The 25,645-nt window shown below is 45.3% G+C and overlaps 1 protein-coding gene across 1 annotated transcript in view; it reads right to left on the bottom strand.

The window, feature by feature from the left end:
• Positions 1 to 25,645, bottom strand: part of ADAMTS16 (ADAM metallopeptidase with thrombospondin type 1 motif 16) — a 757,015-nt gene that overhangs the window by 263,873 nt on the left and 467,497 nt on the right. Inside the window, exon 16 of the mRNA XM_069219698.1 lies at positions 3,771 to 4,015. Within this exon, the coding sequence (XP_069075799.1) occupies positions 3,771 to 4,015 (245 nt within the window). The remainder of the gene's footprint in view (positions 1 to 3,770; positions 4,016 to 25,645) is intronic.

Raw genomic sequence — 25,645 nt, 5'->3', positions numbered from 1 at the left:
AATAACGCACAACGCTTCCTGGATGTGCGTGGTTTTACGCGACCTCTTCCGGCGATAGGCGTCATGGGATATGTAGTCCAGAAGTACTACAATATCCCGATCGTCAATGCAGGCGCCGCGGTTAACTCCTGACAGTGACAACGAGACGGTGTTGACTTGGCGGGTCATGGACGGAGAGGAGTCCAGGATGATGCCCAGATTGCATGCGTGATTGGTGGGAGTGGGGGCATTTCCCAGCGCAGTAGGCCACCAGGAGTCGTTCCAGGAAGGGGAGGAGCTGATAAAGAGGATCTCCGTCTTGGTCAAGTTTAGTTTGAGGCAGCTGGCTTCCATCCAGGTGGCGACTGCTCTCAATCTATTGAGGAAGTTTCTCTTTGCCTTTGCTGGGTCGTAGGTCAAGGAAAGGATCAGTTCGGTATCGTCAGCGTAGGAGACGATGTTTAGGCCATGTTGTCTGGTGATTTTGACGAGCGGGTCACGTAAATGTTGAAGAGTGTTGGGCTGAGTGAGGGTCCTTGGGGTGCTCCGTAGCATGTTTCTTTGGGTTCTGATATGAAGGGCGGTAGACTGACACACTGTGTTCTTCCGGTGAATAAGGATCTGATCCATTCCAGTGCTTCATCACAGATGCCGGTGCCATGGAGAATGGCGTAGAGGGTGGGGTGGGAGACAGTATCAAATGCCGCAGTGAGGTTAAGGAGGATGAGTGGACCCGTGTGTCCATGGTCTAGTATGGCCCGTATGTTGTTGGTGGTTGCTAGGAGCGCCTGAATTCGGATTGGTATGGGTTTAGGATCTGGTGTGTCTCTAACAATTTGGCAAGTTGCTGGTTGACGGCCTTTTCCATTACCATTGTGGCCACAATGACTGTTTGTAAGACATCTGTGGGGAGACTGAGGGAAAAATTTCTGATTCTGTTTAAAAGAAAAACACATTTGGAGACTGCTACTCTAACTTGGGTTGCAAGGTATGTCTACTCTCTATCACTAGCCCAAAGCTCTTTGTGAATGATGATGGAAGTGTGGGGGTTGGCCTTCCCTGATGGCCAGAAACAGTTATTCTAGAGATTTGTTCTTTTAGTTAAAATGACGATCTCTGTTTTTTCTGAGTTTAGCTAGAGCTGTTTGTTCCCCATCCAACCTCAGATAACGCTCAAGATATTCTGGATATTCTGGATTTTCTGTTGAGCAGGAAAACTGTACAATCTGCATCCTTTGTTGCCAGCTCTTTTGTTAGGGACCTGGCATACATGTTAAGCAAGTGTGGAAAGTAGGAAAAGACAGGCGCCCTGAGGGACTCCACAAGTAACGGAGTGGAGGTTGCGGTATGGGGTCCAAGTAACACTGCTCTTATTTGGTCTAAAAAAAAAATAAACTAAACCAGCACTCTCCAACCTGTCAACCAAAATATCATGGTTGACAATGTTGGAAGCTGCCAACAAGCCCAACCACTCTAGAGCAGGAGTCTTCCCTGCATCACCATCAAATCCTAAGTCATCAATTGCTACTAGAAACACTGATTATGTCCTGTGACTGGAGCAAAAGCCCACTTGCAGCATGTTGAGATATTTGGAATTTTGAAGGTGAATGCAAGTCTCCTGTGCCACATGTGCCTCCATATGTTTTGCTGAGTAAGGCAGCAGGGATATAGGGTGGTAGCGTTTTACGACCTTCAGATCCTCCTCTTGTTTTTTTGTAGCAATAAAACAGCCCTAATGTTTTAAAGGTTTTAGGAACAGTTTTTTTTAATTAAAGATTTATTCAGTAGCTTCAGAGGTAGGGCTTCTATAACCTCTTCTACGTATCTCATTATGGCTGGTAGACAAGGGTCTAATAGTGAGCCCAATTTGAGCCTTTTCATTAACGTTTGGAGGCTGTTCTTATCTAGGACATTGAAAGAAGAAAGGTGGTGTTGGTTTTTCTCTTCTGTCAATATCTGCAGGCTTAAAGTATTCTTTGTGATTCTTGCTTTTATTAATTCTATTTCAATTATAAAATAGTTGTTAAGAGTTTCACAGAATTTATGTGCAAGATTGATGGCTGGAGTGATTCACTTAGTAGAAAATAGTTTGTGTATTATCTTGAAAAATTCCATCTGTTCATTTGATGCCTCCGAAATTGTATTAGCATAGTAATCAGATTAAATGTTATGAAGAATGATTTTATATTCTTTCATCCCTACTTTAAATGTATTTTTATTGTCTTGTCTATCATCTTTGTACCAGAGGGGTTTTGGGCGTCGCTGCTTTTAGTTCTGGTGTGAACTAGAGGACTGGTTTAGTACGTTTAGTAACTTTAACATTTTGAAGAAGAGCATGTTTATTGCTGGCTCTAAGTAGCCAGTTTGAAAATTGAGAGTTGGCCGTGTCCACCTGGTGACTAGGGTTTAAAATCTGTTGCAATCAGCAGATCTACTAAGGAGTTTTTAAAGGGTTTATAGTCCAAATAGCTCATATTCTTCTGCACAATGCAGGGAGGTCACATTTAATTATGTGATGGTCTGACCGAAGGCAAGTAGAAACAGAGAAGAAGACTATATTAGGATTATAAGGCCATACCAAATCTAAGATATGTTCTTTGATGCATGTAGGATTTAGATTATAGGAAATAATGTGGTGTGCTATCAACCAGCTCTGTTTGGACACTTATAGCTTTTTTGTAACTTTGAGAGATGTTTTACAGTACCTAGATTCACCCTACATGAGCTCTGATAGGTTAGGCCTTAACTACTCATTTACATTTCCGGGAGGGTCAAGGAGGCTTAATGTAGGTCTACAGTTTCTTGAATACATGTTTCTAAAGCACTTGATGTTAGGGCGCATCAGTGTCCTCTCCTTTGAGCTGCTTACTTGCTCCTGCATCTGACAGACAACTAATGTCCACATGCAGGATGGCTGAATGAAATTCAGAAGCCCTTAACTGAGTAAGACCATGGTTAGAACATCATAATACCATCACAGGTACATCATCCTACTAATACCAATATAGATTTTGATTTCAGAGGGCATTTCATTTTACAACTCTATGTCACTAAAGCTTTTTCTGAGTAGTCACTTGTCAGTAACAGGTGGGACCTCTGACCAACTGCAGAATAGACGCCTATTGCATATATGAACTTCAGGCCTTTAATATTGTGACCTAAGTGTGTTGTAAGAAGCTATAAGTAATTTAAAAAAGATGTGATAGCAAGTCAAATATTAAGAGTTAGTTATTGGTGAAATATGTTGCCTTATATTAATAGAGTATACAAAAAGTGAATGTTGGAATGCTTAAATTAATCTCAGTCACTGGTCATTACTCTGGCTGCACCCCAGTACATTGTTATTTTGCAGACCATGCCACCTCAGTTTGGACCCAGCCTAATGCACACTGGTCTTGACACTGCTCCAGTAGGAACAGTCCAGCCAGATCTGTCAGGCCAGGTCCTCCGTCAACCGAAACACAAGCAACCCAGAACCAGTTTCACCCTAGTTAGGGCTTCTCAGCCAGGCCTAGATTGGTTCCAGTGACACAGTGTGCACAGGGCCCACCTCTGGACATGCCCAGCCCTCTTAGAATCACACACTAAAGTATACAAAAAATGATGAATGGATTGCTTGAAGTAATCACAGACACTGTTTTTTTTGTATACTTTAGTGTGTCATCTTAAATAATGGTTATAGTAGAAAACTGTGAGAAATGTGGAGATACACTGGATTTCTGAACACACAGAACCACTATTAAGCCAGACAGAATTAAAATGGAGTCACAATTCAAGCCTAGTGTTCTTACCTCAATGATTATTGTTTCGTTTGTAGGTCCAACTGCAGTGAGTGACTCTGGTTGATTGTATGATCTCTTGTAATCAAATACAGTGCCTCCAAACGTGTATCGGCCTGGCCAGTCCACCGTCCAGTAACCATTGAGGTAGTATTTTTTCTGGGCATTGCGGACCGACAGGTATGAGGTAGAAATGTTCATTTCGTGTACCCGAATGCTACGGGCACCAGCAGGGACAGTGACCACAGTGTAATACTCTGGGAAGGAAAAATACACCTTTTGAGTTAACTTTTACACAGGTCCAAGCACTAGGTCTTGTTTGAACTGAAGGTACAATCAGTCATCAGATGGCCCCCATACCTTCATTAAAGGTGTGACTTGACAGACAATGTTTTTTTTAAAAAGAGACACTGTGACTAGTGTTTGGCATCAACATTGTATTTCAGACGATGAGCTGAAGCAATACTGCAAATACATATTTTCATAACCATTTAAGAAATATTGTTGGAAAATATCATATTCACAACAAATGGTGTCTCTTAACTGCAGAAACTCTACAAAACATTAAAATATACAAATACGTATTTTAGAACTTTATAAAATCATGGATGTGAACTACTTGTGCTAATTGTCTAAATGTCAATAGCAACACAATCTCTAAAACGATCAACAAATTCCAAATGTGCTCAGAATATTCATATCCAGCAAGAGGCAAAGGGGGTACTACCCATAAAACTTTTAAAACACAAGCTGCTTAGTCTATTTATGTATTTAATTTGTTTTTGTAAAAGGCCTGGTATTTTCCTACCGTTCTTTTAGACTACTTTTCAGATGTTGTGTAAAGTTTGAGATATTGAATAAGTGCAAAAGGTGCCACTGTGGACCCGCACCGCACACGAAGATGTTGGCTGCTGCGGTAGGGAAATAATCTCTGGGGTTGATATCTGCGGATTGCCAGAGTCACTAATGCAAGGTGAGTTTTCTTGACAATTCGTTCAGTTTGCTAGGCATGGCTGTATCTTTGTGTAGTCACAGGCTAGCATGAGCCGTTCACTTTTTAAATGTTTTATTGAATTGTGTCTCCATGTATTTGGTTTTTCAGCAAAAAGATACGTTTTTTTCTGTCCTCTGGAGAGTCACTCCACACATCAACTGAACATTTCAGAATTTTCTCAGCATTATCTAATTTTCTTTCCTTTAAATATTTCCTAGTTTCTCTGCATTTCGTGGTTTAGTTTTCTTTAGGCGTGTGTGTGTAGAGGCGTTTAGTGTCCATCCCCTTTCTGAAGTATGTCTCAATGAGTCTAGCTAGCATTCTACCCATAGTGCTATCTCTTTTGATTTTCATTCTTTCTGACTTGCTTCATTTGTAGCTTCTCAGCTACTGCCCATTTCCCCAGATCCCTCCTCCGCTGCTCGTATCTTTGCATTTCTACAGTTCTAGTCCCTGTTGCTTTTTGCATTCCCTCCATCCACCATGTCCCAAAACATTGAAATGACAGTACCCCAAAACCATTTGCCGAAAATCTGCTCCAGTTCCACCACATGTTAAAGTTCAAAGATGTCCTCGCTTCTATTCTTGTTGTTTTTTTGTGGTGAAATGTACGTTTTGTGGATGTAGTGAAATTGAATCAGTTTGATTCGTGCATTAGCAGACATGTTTTGAACCTGCTTGCACACACTATTTAGGTTTATGACAGTTAATTATTCAAGTTAGTCTGTTTCCCGTCACTCACGTGCATTCTCTGCATTCCCTCCTTTATCCTACCAGTGCTGCACAGAGGTTTGTGATTAATTTCCTGCCACCTGCCATAGTTAGTATTGTTGCCACTGTTTTAGTTATGGGCGGCTTATTTGGAAACACATCTAGATTGTTCTAGTCATGTTTTCCAATTTCCAGTATTGGAGAAACTGGGTCCGGCTTGCGGTTAAAAGCTCTTGTGTTTCTGCAAAGGTGAGAAATTTGCTAGTATGTTATAAGTTGCAAATTACATTGCAACCTCAATCCTGCCATCATTTAATGGCCATCTCTTCTGTAATCTTATGAAATGGCCTTGTGATCCAATACAGCATGAGGTGAGCGAATGGTGGCCTTCTGAGTATCAGTCTTGCAATTTTCTTCCAATTCTTGCCCATCTGCCTAATTATGAATGAAACAGCTAATCTGCCTCTAACGTGACCACATCCGGTGGGGCAGGTCACCTTTAGCTACCCAAAACCCTCTATTCTAGCACTCCTAAGATGGTACAAACTAATATTTAGTGCACAGATCGGGTAGTTCACCCTAGAGTTGTGGTCATCCTGCTGGAGGTGTACACAGTCCTGCATACTTACTTTCCTGCCTGGGGGCAGGGGGGTGTCCTATTTCCTTGCTGGTGGACAGCACAGATAGCTATCAGGGGTGATGCAGCCTTTGAATCCCATCACCCTGATAACTCTATTCACTAGGCTGGTTGGGGTGTAGGAGGTGTGACCTCCTGCCCACCTCAGCCCGTTGTCCTGAAATCTGGGAGCATCCAGGCTGCCTGGCAGGAGGTCAGAACTCTGTCCTATTGCCAGCAAGCACTGGAAAAAGTGCTGGTGCTTACCCAGAGCACAACAGAGGGTGGCAAAGAAGTGGGCAACCTCTGATGCGCCAACTTGGCACATGGCAGTTGTTCCTTGACACAAGATTCATGTTAGGGGAATGTAGGAATGTTGTGTGACACCAAACTCGACATATCTAGGTAGTACGATAATGGAGCTAGCAGCCTTGGTCAACTGTGGCTTAAGTTCCATGTTATCCTATGGACCGGCCTGCCCTTATAGTGTAACTTACTGGAAAGGATGCTATAGAGGCATATAAACTTGTGTTTACGTGTCTGCACCACAAATACAATGCACCCTGCCTCCTAGGCTGTAGAGGCCTTCCTTAGGGGTGTCTGACTTATATGTAAGGCAGTGCATTGGACTGTGCCAATCAAGGTGAGGGCACAGTCGAACTCAAGCAGTTTGCTCTGCCCTGGCAGCAGGCCTGCCATCAGTGGTTTGCCGGGACCCTCCGGGGTTGCACAACCTCATGCTGCAGTCCTGGGGCCCCTTTACCACTTGGGTCCCCTGGGTACCACTAGGGGCTTAAAGATGGGTAAAGGTTTGTCAATCAGGAATTCATGTTGACATAACAATTTACGCTGGGGCCTGGTTAGCAGGTCTCCGTGCACTATCAGAGTTGAAAAGCCAGCCTCTAGGGGTTTAAATAGGTGGGGAAAGAGGAGGGGCATTTGCAAAAAGCCCAGTTTGCTTACACAGGTGAACCACATTGTCCTCTGGATTCCCTTCTGTTAGGCATATGCAGTCAGGGATATCACCCACTTTCACCAGCTCATTTACCTATGTGTTAGGTAGATCCCATTATGTCCAAGGTCATGTTATGCTTTGCAGTGCATTATATAAGTTTGTTGTTTAGAAAACATGCTATTTTTAAGACTGCCACTACATCTTGCTACCCACCTGCAAGTCAAGTACTTTTGTGCTAGATCATAGCTTTTAGTTTGGTTAGACCTAGAGCTTGCATTCGGTTTTCAGTCTACATGTGGCATAGTCATTGTCTGTGTTTTCTTCCTCCTTTTAAGGTATGTGATTCTGTGATTGTGTCATTTCTTGGGGATCGTCCGGCTACCCCATTGTTTTTTCTATCAAGATGCCATCTTCTTGTGCCACTACTCGAGGTGTTTATCAGTATGCAGAGAATGGTGTTGATCTTTGCCAGGCATGAGTTAATGTCGGAGGTCTCTGCAGGGAACCAAATGATCTTAGTCTGTGTTGACATACTACATTAACTCTCCGTATGTCCCACCATTCACAGATTTTGATCTTTCAAAGAAGTGTATGACTTTTACATAGGATGGGGACAACATCGTATATTTCAGATCCATTAACCTTAATGCTTAATTAGCTTCTATGAACGATTTGTGATGCAATTAAACTTTGTTTTTGTAGTGAGTGAGTGAAGATTACGTTTTAATGGTTTCAAATGAGGTCTTTGTACTTCTCTTACACGTTTTAGTATGCAGTCCCTCTCTCTCTCTGATTTAACAATCTTGCAGTTAGAGCCCTTGGAGGAGCTCCAAGTAGAAATCGAGCTGGCACGGCCCGCTGCGATTTTTCTACTGCAAATAGAAATGACAAGCTGGGTAGTTTTAGCTATTGTAGGATTGTGAGAAAGTAGCCTCTTTCTAGCCTTGTTACCCCCACTTTTGGCCTGTTTGTGAGTGTATGTCAGGGTGTTTTCACTGTCTCACTGGGATCCTGCTAGCCAGGGCCCAGTGCTCATAGTGAAAACCCCATGTTTCAGTATGTTTGTTATGTGTCACTGGGACCCTGCTAGTCAGGACCCCAGTGCTCAAAAGTTTGTGGCCTATATGTATGTGTTCCCTGTGTGGTGCCTAACTGTCTCACTGAGGCTCTGCTAACCAGAACCTCAGTGGTTATGCTCTCTCATTTATTTCAAATTGTCACTGACAGGCTAGTGACCAATTTTACCAATTTACATTGGCTTACTGGAACACCCTTATAATTCCCTAGTATATGGTATTGAGGTACCCAGGGTATTGGGGTTCCAGGAGATCCCTATGGGCTGCAGCATTTCTTTTGCCACCCATAGGGAGCTCTGACAATTCTTACACAGGCCTGCCACTGCAGCCTGAGTGAAATAACGTCCACGTTATTTCACAGCCATTTTACACTGCACTTAAGTAACTTATAAGTCACCTATATGTCTAACCTTTACCTGGTAAAGGTTAGGTGCAAAGTTACTTAGTGTGAGGGCACCCTGGCACTAGCCAAGGTGCCCCTACATTGTTCAGAGCCAATTCCCTGAACTTTGTGAGTGCGGGGACACCATTACACGTGTGCACTACATATAGGTCACTACCTATATGTAGCTTCACAATGGTAACTCCGAATATGGCCATGTAACATGTCTAAGATCATGGAATTGCCCCCTCTATGCCATCCTGGCATTGTTGGTACAATTCCATGATCCCAGTGGTCTGTAGCACAGACCCTGGTACTGCCAAACTGCCCTTCCTGGGGTTTCACTGCAGCTGCTGCCAACCCCTCAGACAGGCATCTGCCCTCCTGGGGTCCAGCCAGGCCTGGCCCAGGATGGCAGAACAAAGAACTTCCTCTGAGAGAGGGTGTGACACCCTCTCCCTTTGGAAAATGGTGTGAAGGCAGGGGAGGAGTAGCCTCCCCCAGCCTCTGGAAATGCTTTGTTGGGCACAGATGTGCCCAATTCTGCATAAGCCAGTCTACACCGGTTCAGGGACCCCTTAGCCCCTGCTCTGGCGCGAAACTGGACAAAGGAAAGGGGAGTGACCACTCCCCTGACCTGCACCTCCCCTGGGAGGTGTCCAGAGCTCCTCCAGTGTGCTCCAGACCTCTGCCATCTTGGAAACAGAGGTGCTGCTGGCACACTGGACTGCTCTGAGTGGTCAGTGCCACCAGGTGACGTCAGAGACTCCTTCTGATAGGCTCCTTCAGGTGTTAGTAGCCTATCCTCTCTCCTAGGTAGCCAAACCCTCTTTTCTGGCTATTTAGGGTCTCTGTCTCTGGGGAAACTTTAGTTAACGAATGCAAGAGCTCATCCGAGTTCCTCTGCATCTCTCTCTTCACCTTCTGCCAAGGAATCGACTGCTGACCGCGCTGGAAGCCTGCAAACCTGCAACATAGTAGCAAAGACGACTACTGCAACTCTGTAACGCTGATCCTGCCGCCTTCTCGACTGTTTTCCTGCTTGTGCATGCTGTGGGGGTAGTCAGCCTCCTCTCTGCACCAGAAGCTCCGAAGAAATCTCCAGTGGGTCGACGGAATCTTCCCCCTGCAACCGCAGGCACCAAAAAGCTGCATTACCGGTCCCTTGGGTCTCCTCTCAGCATGACGAGCGAGGTCCCTCGAATCCAGCGACTCTGTCCAAGTGACCCTCACAGTCTAGTGACTCTTCAGTCCAAGTTTGGTGGAGGTAAGTCCTTGCCTCACCTCGCTGGGCTGCATTGCTGGGAACCGCGACTTTTGCAGCTACTCCGGCCCCTGTGCACTTCCGGCGGAAATCCTGTATGCACAGCCAAGCCTGGGTCCACGGCACTCTAACCTGCATTGCACGACTTTCTAAGTTGGTCTCCAGCGACGTGGGACTCCTTTGTGCAACTTCGGCGAGCACTGTTTCACACATCCTCGTAGTGCCTGTTTCTGGCACTTCTCCGGATGCTACCTGCTTCAGAGAGGGCTCCTTGTCTTGCTCGACGTCCCCTCTCTCTGCTGGTCCAATTTGCGACCTCCTGGTCCCTCCTGGGCCTCAGCAGCATCCAAAAACGCTAACCGCACGATTTGCAGCTAGCAAGGCTTGTTGGTGTTCTTTTGGCGGGAAAATACTTCTGCACAACTCTCCATGGCGAGAGGAATCCGTCCACCAAAGGGGAAGTCTCTAGCCCTTTTCGTTCCTGCAGAAACCTCAGCTTCTTCTGTCCAGTAGAAGCTTCTTGGCACCCGCAGCTGGCATTTCCTGGGCATCTGCCCATCTCCGACTTGCTTGTGACTTTTGGACTTGGTCCCCTTGTTCCACAGGTACCCTAGACTGGAAATCCACAGTTGTTGCATTGCTGGTTTGTGTCTTTCCTGCATTATTCCTCTAACACGACTTCTTTGTCCTTAGGGGAACTTTAGTGCACTTTGCACTCACTTTTCAGGGTCTTGGGGAGGGTTATTTTTCTAACCCTCACTATTTTCTAATAGTCCCAGCGACCCTCTACAAGGTCACATAGGTTTGGGGTCCATTCGTGGTTCGCATTCCACTTTTGGAGTATATGGTTTGTGTTGCCCCTATCCCTATGTTTCCCCATTGCATCCTATTGTAACTATACATTGTTTGCACTGTTTTCTAAGACTATACTGCATATTTTTGCTATTGTGTATATATATCTTGTGTATATTTCCCATCCTCTCACTGAGGGTACACTCTAAGATACTTTGGCATATTGTCATAAAAATAAAGTACCTTTATTTTTAGTATAACTGTGTATTGTGTTTTCTTATGATATTGTGCATATGACACTAAGTGGTACTGTAGTAGCTTCACACGTCTCCTAGTTCAGCCTAAGCTGCTCTGCTAAGCTACCATTATCTATCAGCCTAAGCTGCTAGACACCCTATACACTAATAAGGGATAACTGGGCCTGGTGCAAGGTGCAAGTACCCCTTGGTACTCACTACAAGCCAGTCCAGCCTCCTACAAGGATCCAATCCTATTGCGCTATTTCTGGGAATCCTATGATTCGAAGATTATTTCATATAGAGTTATCCTTCCACCTGTTTTGCTTAATCTTCCGGGATTGTTATTTGAGGTCTTTATCCTGATGACGTTTTCTTTCAGTGTTTGCCGTGGTCCACAGAACCTTTATTTTCTTTCGTGGTTTGCTTTTTCTCAACTACTTTCCGCATATTTTGCCTCATTAGCTTTATATCAATTGTCACAGTGTCTATCTTTGTTTCGAGTGGCCTTTTTGACGTTTGTATTACTGAGAGTACATCTGTAATTGAGGATACCTTGGGCAACTTGGTATGCTCAGAAATTGCCCTTGTGCCTTTTTAACGTGTGTTTTTGTACAGTCATCTGTGAGATGGTGCATTGCGTGTTGGTGTTACTCCTTACTTTTTTTTGCCAGTTTTGTCTTTGCCCATCATGATGTCTTTTCTGTATGCTGGGGTTAGTGTGACTATCTGTTGTATGGTGGTGTGTTTGAAGATACCAGTTGGTCTTAATGTGTGAATTTGCCAGTGCAAGGAATAGTAGAGGTCCAGCATCACCTCCACATTTTATTATGTTGTCCGAAAGAGTTAGCAGTGTGTCCTTTTCATAAACCTTTAGTTAGTTGCAGCAGTATTATTGTCACGTTTGTCAGTGACAATAGCATGTAACTCTTGCTGCCGCACAGTCAATGCAGGGCAATATGTACACCACTGAGTAAGTTTATAATTTCCTTCTTTTTTATCAATCTCATTTTGGGCTTCTCCATTGGTCCTCAAGGCCAGTCTGACCCACAATCAGCCCTCTCTAAATCCTGCTCAAAGTCACAGCAAGCAGCAGGGGTACACCCCAGGCAAGTCTGCCTCTCAGACTCAGGCCCATATTTATACTTTTCGATGCAAACCCGCGTTAGCGCAGGTTTGCGTAAAAAAATATAACGCCAGATAGCTCCATTCCAGGACGCCAGCCGGGCGCCATATTTAAGGAATGGCGCAAGCCAGCGGTAAGGCCTGGTTAACGTCATAATACATGACTCTAACCAGGTAGGAGAGGGGTAGGGAAAACTGGAGGTTGTGCAGCAATGAATGGCACTAGTCAGGTTGGAGTAAAAATGACTCTAAACTGACTAGCGTCATATTTTTGACGCACAACACCCATGGACATAACTCCTGTCTTAGTAAAGACAGGAGTCATGTCCCCCAGCCTAATGGCCATGCCCAGGTGACTTATGTCCCCTCGGCATGGCCAGTGGGCACAGTGGCATGTAGGGGTCCCAAGTTAGGTCCCCCCATGACACTTTAGAAAAAAATTAAAAATACATACCTGAACTTACCTAGAATGGGCCCCCCAATCCTTAGGTGTCCTCCAGGTGGGGGTGCGGGTGGGTGGGGGTGTCCCTGGGGCAGGGAGGGGCACCTGTGGGCTCTTTCCATGATCTCTGACCATGGATATGAGCCCGCAGGCCCCCTAATGCCTGCCCTGACCCAGGCATTAAATAATGGTGCTAAACAGGCTTAGCGCCATTATTTAAGGCCCTCTTCCTCCTCCCGTGAGTGATTTTGCACGGGAGGATAAATAAGACGCTAGTGCCTTTAAGTCATTTTTTGCCCGGGAACGCCTACCTTGCATCTCATTGACGCAAGGTAGGTTTTCACAGTAAACAAATGACGCTAACTCCATAACTTTGGCGCTAGCAGGGTCGAGCGCCAAAGCATAAATATGGAGTTAGGTTTGCCTTGAATTAGCGTAAAAAAATGATGCTAATTCAACACAAACAGAGTATAGATATGGGCCTCAGTCTCCATTCCCCAAGACTGACTATCCCCACAGCTAGAAAAAGGTAGCTCCACTTCACTCATTGTTCCAGCTACCATCTGGCTGTAGGCCCCACCTATGATTGAGTCTCCACCTTAAACACTCTTGCTTAGCATCACTGCCGACTGCTGTATTTCTTCCTGTTTAGGATTCGCCAGTCATTGTCCCAGCCTCCAAGGCTCAATTCAGGCAGCCTCCTACCACTATAAGATGTTCAGGGTGAAGAATCTGTTCCTGCCTGTTTTTTGTTAGCCCCAGTTCCAGGCGTGACTCATGTTCAGCATATCAGCAACCTGATACATTTCTAGTCACATCACCTCACAGCCAAGGCACATCAACAGGATTGGCTAGGCCTCATTTTGGTAATTCAGATTACACGTTGTGGTTTATTTTTGTATCTTCAGGGTAATGTTGCATGCGTACTAACCCACAGGCTGAGTGACAAAAAACTCATTTTGGGCTGTTGTCGGATGAGAATTTTGCAGGATTTCAAAGAAGTGGTCTAGATCTCCTTAAGGGCATGTCCTATCAACCATCCCGTCAAGCTACAGCATGCAGTATTGCATTTTAGTGGATTTCTGGAGATCAGATGCAGTCCCACATTCGAGCCTCTTGAGACTTTCCATAGCGCTAACTCTTCTATTTTATCATTAGTTCCCCAGATCACCCCCAGTCGTAATGAGACCCTAATATAGTTCCACAGAGTCAAAACGACATCCACATCTCCACAGACAGACCAATCTTTTAAATAATACCATGTAACTCTGTTACTGTATATTCCAGAAAACCAATACTGTATTTGACTGCCTGATATTTCCAATGTACTTGTACCACACAAACTTTTTCCTCAACTTTTTCCTGGTTATGTTTTTTTCACTTGGGGTATTGCGCACTTGCCACTGACTTTTGGCATTGATTTTTACAACTCTGCTAAAGTTGCATTTTCTTGCTTAAAATAAATTCAACTCAAACTAATTGATAATATTCTTCTCATGATGGTTTTCTTTAGAATCATTTGTACATTAAATCATGGCAGTTAATTTGCTGTCTCAATGTATACTTTATACATGAGTTCCATGTGAACGCTTTATACTTGGTTTGCGCTGAATTAGCGTCATTTTTATTTACGCTAATTGAGTGCAAACCTAACTCCATATTTATACTTTGGCGCTAGACACATCTAGCGCCAAAGTTATGGAGTGTATGTTGTTTTCTGGAGGGGAAAGCCTACATTGCATCAATGAGATGCAAGGTAGGCGTTCCCATCCAGAAAAGGATGATATGGCCTTTGCGCCATATTTATCGCCCGTGCTAAAATCCAGTACGGGGGGATGGAGGCCTTATATAATGGTAAGCTTGCTTAGCTCCATTATTTAACGCCTGGGTCTGAGCAGGTGTAAGGGGACCTGTAGGCAGATTTGCATGGTTCGAGACCATGGAAATTGCCCACAGGTGCCCTTCCCTGTCCCCAGGGACACCCTCACCCACTCCTACCCACACCAGGAGGTCCCCTAAGGATAGGGGACGCATCCAAGGTAAGTCCGGGAGAGTATTTTTTTTTTTTGCCCAACACCGCTCAGGGCCCTGACTTGGGGCCCCCTGCAGGGCGCTGGCCCCAATGGCCATGCCCAAGTGACATTTGTACCCTGGGCATGGCCATTGGGGTGGTGGGCATGGCTCCTGTCTTTACTAAGACAGGAGCCATGTCCATGGAGCTTGTCCACAGGAAAATGGCACTACACTGCCTAGAGGCAATTTTTTGGCCTCTAAACAGTGTTGCACCATTATTTGGCGCACAAGCCCCGGTTCCCTCTACACCTCCTTGGCCCTGTTAGCATCCTTTCCAAGGACGCTAACAGGGTCTTAGAGCCGCCTAGCGCCATTCCATAAATCTGGCACCCGCCCGGCGTCTAGGAATGACACTAGATGGCGCCATACTTTTTGAAGCAAACCTGCATTAGCGCAGGTTTGCACCAAAAATGTATAAATATGTGCATTTGTGTTAATACCCATGTTGCTCTTATCTTAAAAATATACAATGAAAGTAGGCAGCAGTATGTTCGGGTTCTTGCTTCCTTGATAAAGCCTCCAGCTCCTTCCGGGCTATTCTCCATCTCCCTCTCACCATCCACCGGTCCTGACATCTACTGCCGCAGCCTGCCAAGTAAGGCCCATATTTATACTCTGTTTGCGCCAATTTGCGTCATTTTTTTCATCGCAAATTCGGTGCAAACTTAACTCCACATTTATACTTTGGTGCTATGCTCATCCAGCGCCAAAGTAAAGGATTATGAGTAATTTTTGGTACGTGAAAACCTACCTTGCGCTAATGGCATGCAAGGTAGGCGTTCCAGTGCAAAATATTACTCTAAAGCATTTGCACCTTATTTATTCCCCGGCATCAAAATGACGAACAGGAGGAGGCGGGCCTTAAAATATGGCGCCCAGCCGGATTTGTGCTGTTTTTTAAAGCCTGGGTCAGGGCAGGCGTTATGGGACCTGTGGGCTCATTTCCATGGTGGGAGACCATGTAAGCAGTTCACAGGTGCCCTTCCCCGCACCCAAGGACACCCTCGCCCACCCCTGGAGGACACCCATGGATGGGGGGACCCATCCATGATGAGTGCAGGTAAGTATAATTGTTTTTTTTCAAGTGGCATAGGGGGGCCTAACTTGGGCCCCCCTACATGCCACTGTGCCCAATGGCCATGCCAAAGGGACAGAAGTCCCCTGGGCATGGCCATTGGGCAGGGGACATGACTCCTGTCTTTGCTAAGACAGGAGTCATTTCCATGGAGGATGTGCGTCACAAAATGGCGCAAGTCAGGTTAGTGCCAATATTTTTGACTCTAACCTGACTTGCACCATTCTTTGGCGTACAAACCTCAGTCTTCCCTTCGCCTCTGCTGCCCAGTTACCATAATTTATTTTGACGCTAACCAGGCTGCAGCGCCGGCTAACGCCATTCCATCAATACGGCACCCGGCTGGCGCATTGGAATGGCGTTAGCCAGCGGTAAACTTTTTGACGCAAATCTGCCCAAGCGCTGATTTGCGTCAAAAAGTATAAATATGGGCCTAAGTGTTTCATTGAATGTTTGTGTACATGTGTAAATATCAATGTGGATGTTCTTGTGTGTGTGCTTGTAAAAGGATGTGTATAAGTATGTGTTTTTATATGCTTATCAATAGGTACGTGCAAATTTATGTATGCATGTGTGTTTGAGAATGGTTGGGTATGAATATGTGTGCACGTGTGTTCTTGTGAAAGGGTTGGTGTAATTATGTACAATTGTCTTTGTTTTGCACTCTCTGTTTTTGACTATGCACTCCTGCGTATGCTTGCGGAATGGTGGAAGTGAGTAAATATACGTGTGTACATACTACAACTACTTAAATTAGCCAGACATGACTGACCAAGCAGTATGACTTGCTTACTGAGTCCTTGCTTATAAAGTCCTTTTTACGATGTCAAGAAATGTTAACGTCATACTGTACTTCACCTGAAGCCAACTACTTGCTTTTATATACATTTTAGTGCAAGTTCCAAGCTAAGTTGACCATCTGGTTTTGTACACTGCGCAGTCTGTCAATGTAATAATTGGAAAGGGAAAAATATATAATAATGCCACAGACCAGGTGTTCTGCAGATCCTCACTCAATGACCAGTTATGTGGAGCATGGATAGCTGAAAATTTCCATCCTTGATCGTTACATGATAGTAGTAATGATGCTGCGCTGGTATACTAATGATGGAGACTCAATCAGGTGTCGACTGGAACAAAGAGTGAAGTGGAGCCTTGATATGTTCCATCCTTTCAGTGATGTTAAATCTTTAAGCATCATGACATCACAGATTAGGACATCCTATGATCTTTGACTCCCACAAACAATGCTGCATTATGCTTGACCTTGTGGAAATCAGAAAAGGAACTTAATTTATAGTTTGGAGGATGGCCAGTAGTTTGACAGGGTGGCGGAGGCAATTGCCTCCTTTTTCATTGGTAGACTACCACCCACCATATTTAGAGATTTCTGTCGGCCTGGAAAAGATTAATGTACCTTCAGTAGAACCACTGCCATGGCAGTTCCTCTGGACGCACTAAGGGGCATATTTATACCCCATTTGCGCAGAATTTGCATCATTTTTTATACAACTTTGGTGCAAAACTATCTCCATATGTATATTTTGAGTTTAGACACATCTAACGTCAAAATGTTGGCGTTTGCATCATTTTTTAGATGTGTGAACCTATCTTGCGTCAATGAGATGAAAGGTAGGCTTTCCCATCTAAAAAATGTTGCTAACCCCATATCCCCATATTTATCCCCGTTCCAAAATGACACATGGGCGAGTGGCTAAATAACGGGGCAATTATTACTTTGCACCATTATTTAGCACCTGGGTCAGATGAGGCACTAAGGGCCAGATTTATTAAAAAGTGGTGCAGCGCGGTGCTGCGCCAAAATTGGCAGTGGCACGCCACTTTAGAAATGCAGGGATGTGCCGTATTTAACTGAATTCGGCGCACCCCTGCGCTGGTGCTAAATTGAGCTGCCACCGCATGCATCCTTGCACCACCGTGCAACGATGTCTGTGTCGAGAGGTGGGATTGTTTATGTGCGGGAAGGTGTACCTTCCTGTACATAAACAATCACTAATGGCGCTTTGGCACTTCTGTGTGTGCTGCACAATGCAAAAAAAGAGCTTTTTAAATTAATTTTTAGAGACCCTAATCATTAAAATCAACCAGAGGGTTACAGAGATACAGGTTTTAGAAACAATAAATAACTTTCAAATCAACCGCAAACAAGCATTGGCCAACAAAAATTTTGAATTTTTGAAAAGTTTGAAACAGTTAGTTCAACAACTCCGGCCCAAGTTGGGCAACTAAGTCAGACAGGACAGAGGTCTTGGGGGCCAGAAAGAATACTTTGGCCAATTACCTAGCCACCAGAGGGTTTTTCAAGCAAGATCCAAACTTTACAGGATGACTGCCATAGACGTCAATGAAGTGGTCCTGCTGTTGAGGGATGCAGGCTCAAAGATGCTCATTGATGCTCCTGATGCTGTGCAGTTCTTTGGAGTGAAGTCCAGACGAGTCCTCGATCCACAGGTGACTGGGGGCAGCTCTTTTCTTGGATCTGGTGGTCCTACGAAGTCTTCTTAGCAAAGTTCCAAGGGCTGCCTAAACAGATTGCAACACAGCAGTCACATTGCAAATCTTTGGTGGAGGCTAGTGTATGCCTTGAGTGACAAATTTGGTGACAACCAACACTCATGAGTATAGAATTGTCCTTTGAGGTGCCCAGCGTCCGGCAGTGACAAAACTTTGTGGTGGTTACCAAAGGTTTGACTTGGGCTCCTCCAGCGTCAATATCCCCAGTGCCATTTCTGGAGGGCCAGCCAATGGACCATTTTGAGTCTCAGCTTCGGATTGGGGCTAGGAATCAACTTTTCCCCAAGCCAGGTATGCAGAAAAGGGCCCAAACTCTGCTAACCCAAAGTGCAGTAGGTGCCTTCGCGCTAGCGTTACAGACTCTCTTTGTGTGCTTCCAACAGGTGCAAAGTGATCTTCTTCTTGTCCCCTTCCAAGTCTAATGAGTACAGAGGGCAGCATGCCATGGGTGTCATTTTAATCCCAGGAAAGTGCTGTGAGGTGATCATGCAGTTACCAGCCAATGGGATACTGGGTTCCCTCCTACCTTGTGATGAATTTCCTGGGATGTGTGGCATCTGGCTATCCAAGAATGGCACATTCTTGATCCTTTCACGATGGCATGAGCTTTCCTCAGTCATGAGGAGCAAGGTAGCCCACCCTAAAGGTATGACTACCTGAGGGCAACACACCCACAGTAAAACTGGTTTGGGTTTGAGTTTCCCCTCTCTGGCCCTGTCTCCTGGCTGTCTACAGGAACAAAAGGCATTCTGCTCAGGAGTGTTGGGCCAGGTGGCCCATCACAGGTTGCTTCCCCTTTGTAGCTCGCCTGTGGGCTAACCCCGAGTGGCTATCTGGGCAGAAGATGTGACACATCACTACTGCGGCACTGCCCTTTGTTCCCCAGCCTCGGAATTATTCATGTCTCCCCAGATCGTCAGAAAGCTGTTTGGGTGTGTATGCCTTTCTGAGGCTGCTGGACAAGCAGAGCGCAGAGGGGAAACTCTCTAAAGGCTTCCCACTATTAATAGTGACATTAATTTCGACCTGGCCATTAGGTCACATTTAATGCCATGATTAATTTGATACCTCATGTGACCCAGTTTGGTAGTCCCCATCAAAAGTTAGCAGGTTGGGGATGCCACATGATAATCCTGTACTAGCCAGTGAGGTTGCCAACTTTACACGCAGCAAAATGACAATCTGGAAGTGTTGCTGCTAAGACATATTGTATAATATATTTCTTACTTATCTTCCATAGCAATATATTGCTCCCTGCCACAGGACTCAATAGACCCTCCTTAGGGGGATGGACATATAGTGCTAAGGGATAAGATGGCTTTGCCTTAGGTTTAAATGACAGAGTCGAACTGGCAGTGTGAGCACTGCCCTTCCAGTCTGAAGTGGCAGGCTGGGAGACATTTTGTATGCATTCACATGAAGGCTGGCACAAACAGTGGTTCAGCTCTGAGCAGGGCCTCTGTTTTACATGTCCTGGTTACCCCGGGTACCATATACTAGGGAGTTATAAGTAAGTCAGGCGTTGCCAATTAGTTGAATCCAATTGAACATGTAATTGGTACGGGGTTAAAACACTGGCACTGAGGTCTGGTTAGCAGGCCTCAGTGTACTCTCAGAGTCAAGAAACCAGCAGGATCAGTTCAACAATTTAGGGGTAAACAAGCAAAAAGAGGCATTTCCTTACAGGGATATTCAGATCAAACTGATGATGCTGGCATATTGGAGGTAATTCTTGGCATAAAGTTGGGCACCCATTTGATATTGGAGAATTGAAGGGAGCAGTGAGAAAATTTGGCTCTGTCATAGTGCAGGTAATCTTTTACATATAAGTCGTCTATGAAATATAGATGGCATCAATGGCAAATGCCTGGCACTAGCATAGTGTTGGTAATTTTAGCATAAGGATGGCACCCATGACAACATAGTGGCCCTGGCGCACCTGAGGAAATTATTTACTTAAGGGTGGCACCCACAGCACATTTGCTAAAAAATAGGGTCAACTAAGTGACAGGCTTAAATGCCACACCATGGAGGTACTTGTATGTTTTGGGAGTGCCCTTTCAGAGCATATGACTTTCTGGAACATTTATGTTGAAATGGTAACTCACATTTTTTTTTAATTTCCCTATGAGGGAATCCTCAAACCCTTGGATACAAAAGTTGGGCTTGCTTGCTTTGATGTCTGGAAATAAGTAAGAATTATCCCCCCCCAATTAAAAAAACAATGAGCCATCACGACTTAAGAACTGTAGTCAATCATTAGGATTCTAAGGTCGAGATTTAGAAAATGTGTAGATTTTCACATTTCTCACAGAGGAAGTGCCTGCCTATTTTCAGGCGTAATTTAGTGTGACCAATAGTAGATAAATACACACACAGATGTTTTACAGTTTTTAGCCTTTAAGTTGCCTCTGCTATAAAGAGATATATTTTTCAGCTTCATATTTACTATATTAATGGCAGTAACACCTGTGTGTGAGACAGCATCTGAGAAAGAGTGTGAACATGTGAGTGAACCAGTATGTGAGCCTGTGAATGAGCCAGTGAATGGGGTAGTATGTGAGTGAGACAGTAAAACAATGAATGAAATAGTGTGTGTGCGTGTGAACCAGTTACCAGATGTCCCCAGTGGAACCAACAGAGTCTCAACAGTATAAGTAAGAATTCTTACTTAAAGGCAGTCCCTGGCCTACAACCTGGGCGCGCAACATGTGACTCGTTTTGGCTCCAGGTTTTCGTTGCCAATAATTTGGTTGCATGGTGGAACATGCATACACCTCATGCTGTTGAGACTCTGTTCCAATGGGGACATCCGATAACTTGTTTTGTCCTAAGTAATTACTGCTAATTGCCCATTGAGGGCCTTGATTAAGGAGCATAACTAATATGTTCATCTCCGGCATAATTTTTATGTCCTGATGATCTCAACAATCAAGTAAGGAATTGAAATGTTGTTGGCATTTAGGCCCTCATTATGAACTCGGCGGGAAAACTCGCCGAGTTCGGCGCTGGTGGTCAACAAAAGATCGCCAGCGCACCGAGGACTCCGCTGGCAACATTGTGAACATTCTGCTGGGCCGGTGGGTGGAAACAGTGTTGCCGCCAGTGGGCCCAGTGGAATGCAGGGCCTCTACATTGACGCTGACTTCACATGGAGCCAGCGGGAATGTAGCAGTGCGGCGGGTGCAGCAGCACTCGTCCCGCATGTCACTGCCCATAAATCGGGCAGTGACGTGCGTGACGGGGCTGTGCAGGGGGGCCCCTGCACTGCCCATGCCAAGTGCAGGGGCAGTGCAGAGGCCCCCACTTGGGCCCGAGGCACCCATTCCGCCATCCTTGCCCTGGCGGGGGAAACCGCCAGGGAAAGGCTGGTAGAATTAGGTACATTGTCCGGCGGGCAGCGCTGCTTGAAGTGCTGCCCTGTCTGATATGTAACTCCACCATCTCCAGGCTGCCTGGCGGCGGAAGCCTGATGGTGGCGGAGTTACTCCAGTGGCGGTTCTGCCATGTTTATTATATGGGGCCTGTGCCCTACCAGTGGTCGTAATTACCGCCACCGCAGGCATGGCAGCCCAGACCGCCGTGTTCATAATGACGGCCTTAGTACTTGGACTCTTTCAAATAATATATGTTTTGACATGAGCAAGAGTACTGCAAAATTGTGACTTTAGCTGTGCTTTCTGTCACATGGGGTATGCCTCAGCAATTTTGAATTACGGTTTCCAAGACGTTTTTGTTTTCCCACAACACTGTTTTTTTACCTTTGTTTGGAATAAGTATACTGATGTACTGCATGTTTACCATAGACTTCATTGTGATTCCATGTGGTATTTAAATCTGTATTCCTTTTATCTAAGCGACCCTTGTTCCTTTATAAAATACTGGTTCTACAATGGCAACATATTAGCACTGGCATGGTGGATGGAAGTTTTGGCATAGGGATGGAACTTATTTCAAAATCCAGGCCCAGCCATACTGTCTTTAATTCTTTGTATATGGGAGACCAAGACAAAAATGTTGCTACTGGTTTATTGCATATGGGAAAACAATTGTGTGACACTGGGGACTGGCAGGCAAACATGGCAAAATGTTGGTCCCGACATACAATTTTTTAATAAATTGGTTACTCATTGTATAAGGACGCCATTAACAGCAAAAATTATTATTAGTATTTCTTGTATTAAGGGGACACCCATGACATTTAGGAGACATAAGAGAACCAGGATAAAATGCTGGTCTTGAGAAACTTGAGGTAATTATTGACCTGGGGTCAGCACTCCTAGTACATTTTGAAAAAAATGGGTCAAATCCTCTCGAGCATAAGGCTTCACAGGCACACCATGAAAGCACTTAAAGATTGAATTAGTATACTTTCCGTGCCAATGGCCTTTTAATCAAATGTGTGTAAAAACTGTCCTTTGACATGAACTACTTGACCCAATTTTTTCACATTTTTCTTGAAAGGAGAACCCTTTAAACCCCATGTAAGAAATTGGGCTTGCTCATTCTGCCTGTTAGAAATTGGGTCTCTAGTTGGCAGAGACCTGCACTCTGTCCAAGTAGGGACCACAATCCTAGTCAGGGCAAGTAAGATACACACTAAGGGCCTGATCACAACTTCGGCAGAGGGGTTTACTCTGCCCCAAATGTGACGGATATCCTGCCCACCATATTACGAGTTCCATAGGGTATAATGGACTCGTGATTCGGCGGGTGGGATATTCGTCACATTTGGGACAGAGTTATCCCCTCCGCCGAAGTCGTAATCAGGCCCTAAGGCCCAGATTAAAGAGGGCCTAGCGCCATCCTAATTACACATTAGGGTAATTGTTTCAAGACTAATGTGGCATTAGATGGCCAAAAATGCAGCCCATATTTACAAAATGGTGCAATTCTTGCATTGCACCACTTTGTGACCCCTTGTACCACATTATGCCTGAGCCAGGCACAATGTATGCAAGGGAGGCGTTAAAAGGAGGCTCCCATTGTGTTCAATGGGCCTCTGGGTGCTTTGCAGGATTAGCGTCAACATTTTTTATGCTAGTCCTGCAAAATGCCAAACTAGCGTCAAAAATTATACTGCTAGTTCCTTAACTACCATCATGTTGAGCCATATATTACATATGGCACACACATGGTGGCGTTAGGGGGGTGCTAAGGGGCGAAAGAAAAGTGGCACTGCAATAGGTGCAGCACCACTTTTCATAAATCTGCCCCTAAATGTTTACCTGTGCTTGCCCTCTGGTAGCTTGGCACACAGCAGTTAGGCTAAACTGAAGCAATGTGTATAGTATCTGTGCACACACACAGTAACACAGTGAAAACACCACAAAGGACTCCACACCAGTTTAGAAAAATAGCCAATATTTATCTAAGTCAAAGAAAACCAAATCGGCAAAAATCCAACATACACAAGAAAAGTTATGAATTTTCAAAGATTAAATCAAAGTGCAGTGCTTAGTTGATAATAGCTCCAACCAGAGCTATCTGATGGCGCTGGACTGGGGCAAATCCAAAATTCAGTCTGACCGCGATGGGGTGCGGCAGGTACAGGAGTTACTCAGACCTGCTGACAGTACCTTTGTTGCGCCGATGCTCACTGACAATGCGTTGATCCAAAGGAGTGGATGTGTCGCCCTTGCAGGGGAAGCATCGTTTCCTGATCGGCAACACCATTGATGCGTCGATGTCCAGAAGCGATGATTGCCGGTTTTGATGTATAGGTGCTGCGTTGGCCAAGCCCGGGCTGTATTGAACATTGGAGTTGTTGTGTCATGCAGAAGGCAAACAGTGTCTGCGGCTTCGGTGCATGCAGTGGTAAAGTGGCGTTTCTGCAACAGGGTGTATCAGTTCTAAGCGACGTGATGGTGTTGATGCATCAGTTCTTGTGATGCAGTACTGCACTCACCTCCAAGGGCTTTGGATTAGATTTAGCACCACTTGGCAGAGCAGGACTCATAGCAGAGGAGCTCAGGTGTTGGTAGCAAGATACAGGTGAAGTCTTTGATATCCCTGAGGCTACATAAACAGGAGGTAAGCTCAGTCAGGCCCTTGGAGAAACTTTAAATTGCAAGACGTAGAGAGTTAGAGCAGGGGCCTTGAGCCCAGGCACATGACCTTTTTCAGGTTTCAAAAGCAGTCTGACACTCATCTGTCCAGAGTACCTGATGCAGTTGCTTTTTGGAAGTCAGCTGTCAAGGAAGTAGCAATGGTGCAAGATCCCTTGAAAAACTCCTGTAATACTCAGTGAGGTGTAAAATCTTCAGTCTGGGTCTTGAGGGGTTCCCAAGTCAGAATTGTGTCAATCTTGGGTTGCAAGGGCTGCACCTTGCCACCCCCTAATTGGTGTCTCACTTAGACCACAGAGCCCTGCCCTATCTGGCCCTTACAGGTCTTGATAGTGAAGCCTGCACTCTGCAGGGCCCTCAGCACTTCCTGAAGGTGTTACAAATTGTCCTCTCAACTGGAGCTGAGGACTGCAATGTCGTCAAGGTAGGCAGCACTGAGGTTCTCCAACTCAGCCCGGACCTGGTTGACCAACCTCTGGAAGGTGGCAGTGGCATTCTTCAACCCAAAAGGCATGACACGGAAGTGCTCTTCTGGGGTTGGGAATGCTAACCTCTCTTTTGCCCCTTCAGTCACGGCAATCTGCCAGTACCCAGATGCTAAATCAAACGTTATGAGGAACTTGACAGCTCCAAGCTGATCAATGAGCTCATCAGCTCTGGGGATGGGGCGAGCATCAGTCTTAGTGACCGCATTGAGCCCTAGGTAGTCTACACAGAACTTGAGTTTGTGTGTGACACTGGGTGGGGCAGCCTCGGGGACCAGAACCTCTGGACTGGACCAAGGACTGTTGGAGTGCTCAAAAACCCCAAGTTCTAGCATCTTAGCAACCTCCTCCTTGATACTAGCTCTCACTGTGTCAGACAACCTGTAGGTTTAAGTTTTGTGCTTGACCGGCAGCCTATCCCCAGTCTCCATATCATGGGTGTACCAATGGTTAACCATGGAGTAAGCGAGAACACAAAGGCAAACTGTCCCAGCAACTGGCGACAGTCTCTCTATTGATCTAGGGTCAGAGTAGGGGAGAGACTCACACCGTCTACTGACCCATCCTGCTCTTAGGAAGATAGGAAGTTAGCGAGAGGTTAACTCTCCTCATCCACCCCATCATCAGTAACCAAGAGCATGGTCACCTCAGACCTCGCAAATTGTGGTTTGAGCAGTTTACATGCAGAACCCTTAAAGGACTCCTACTAGTCTGTATGTCCACCAGGTAGGTGACATCACTCTTTCAATCCTTAACCTCAAATGGGCCAGACCAGTGGTTTGCAGAGTACCGGGCTCCACTGGTACCATAACCCACACCTTTTGACCAGGCTGAAACTCAACCAGAGTAGTATTCTGGTCAAACCAATTTTTCATGTTCTCTTGACCGGATTCCAGATTCACCTATGCAGGTTTCTGGAAATGGACTGTCTGGTTGCAGAAGGCCAGCATGTAGCTAAATACATCCTGGGGTGCCTTCCTGGGACTTGGTCCCAGCCCTCCTTCACCAAACTGAGAGGTCCTCTGCCCATACAGATGTTCTAAAGGGCTAAAGCAAAC

This window comes from Pleurodeles waltl, chromosome 2_2 (assembly GCF_031143425.1).
Source record: "Pleurodeles waltl isolate 20211129_DDA chromosome 2_2, aPleWal1.hap1.20221129, whole genome shotgun sequence".
Taxonomy (NCBI): Eukaryota; Metazoa; Chordata; class Amphibia; order Caudata; family Salamandridae; genus Pleurodeles; species Pleurodeles waltl.
The sequence above is the reverse complement of the archived record's forward strand: the minus strand, read 5'-3'. Positions and strand labels throughout refer to the sequence as shown.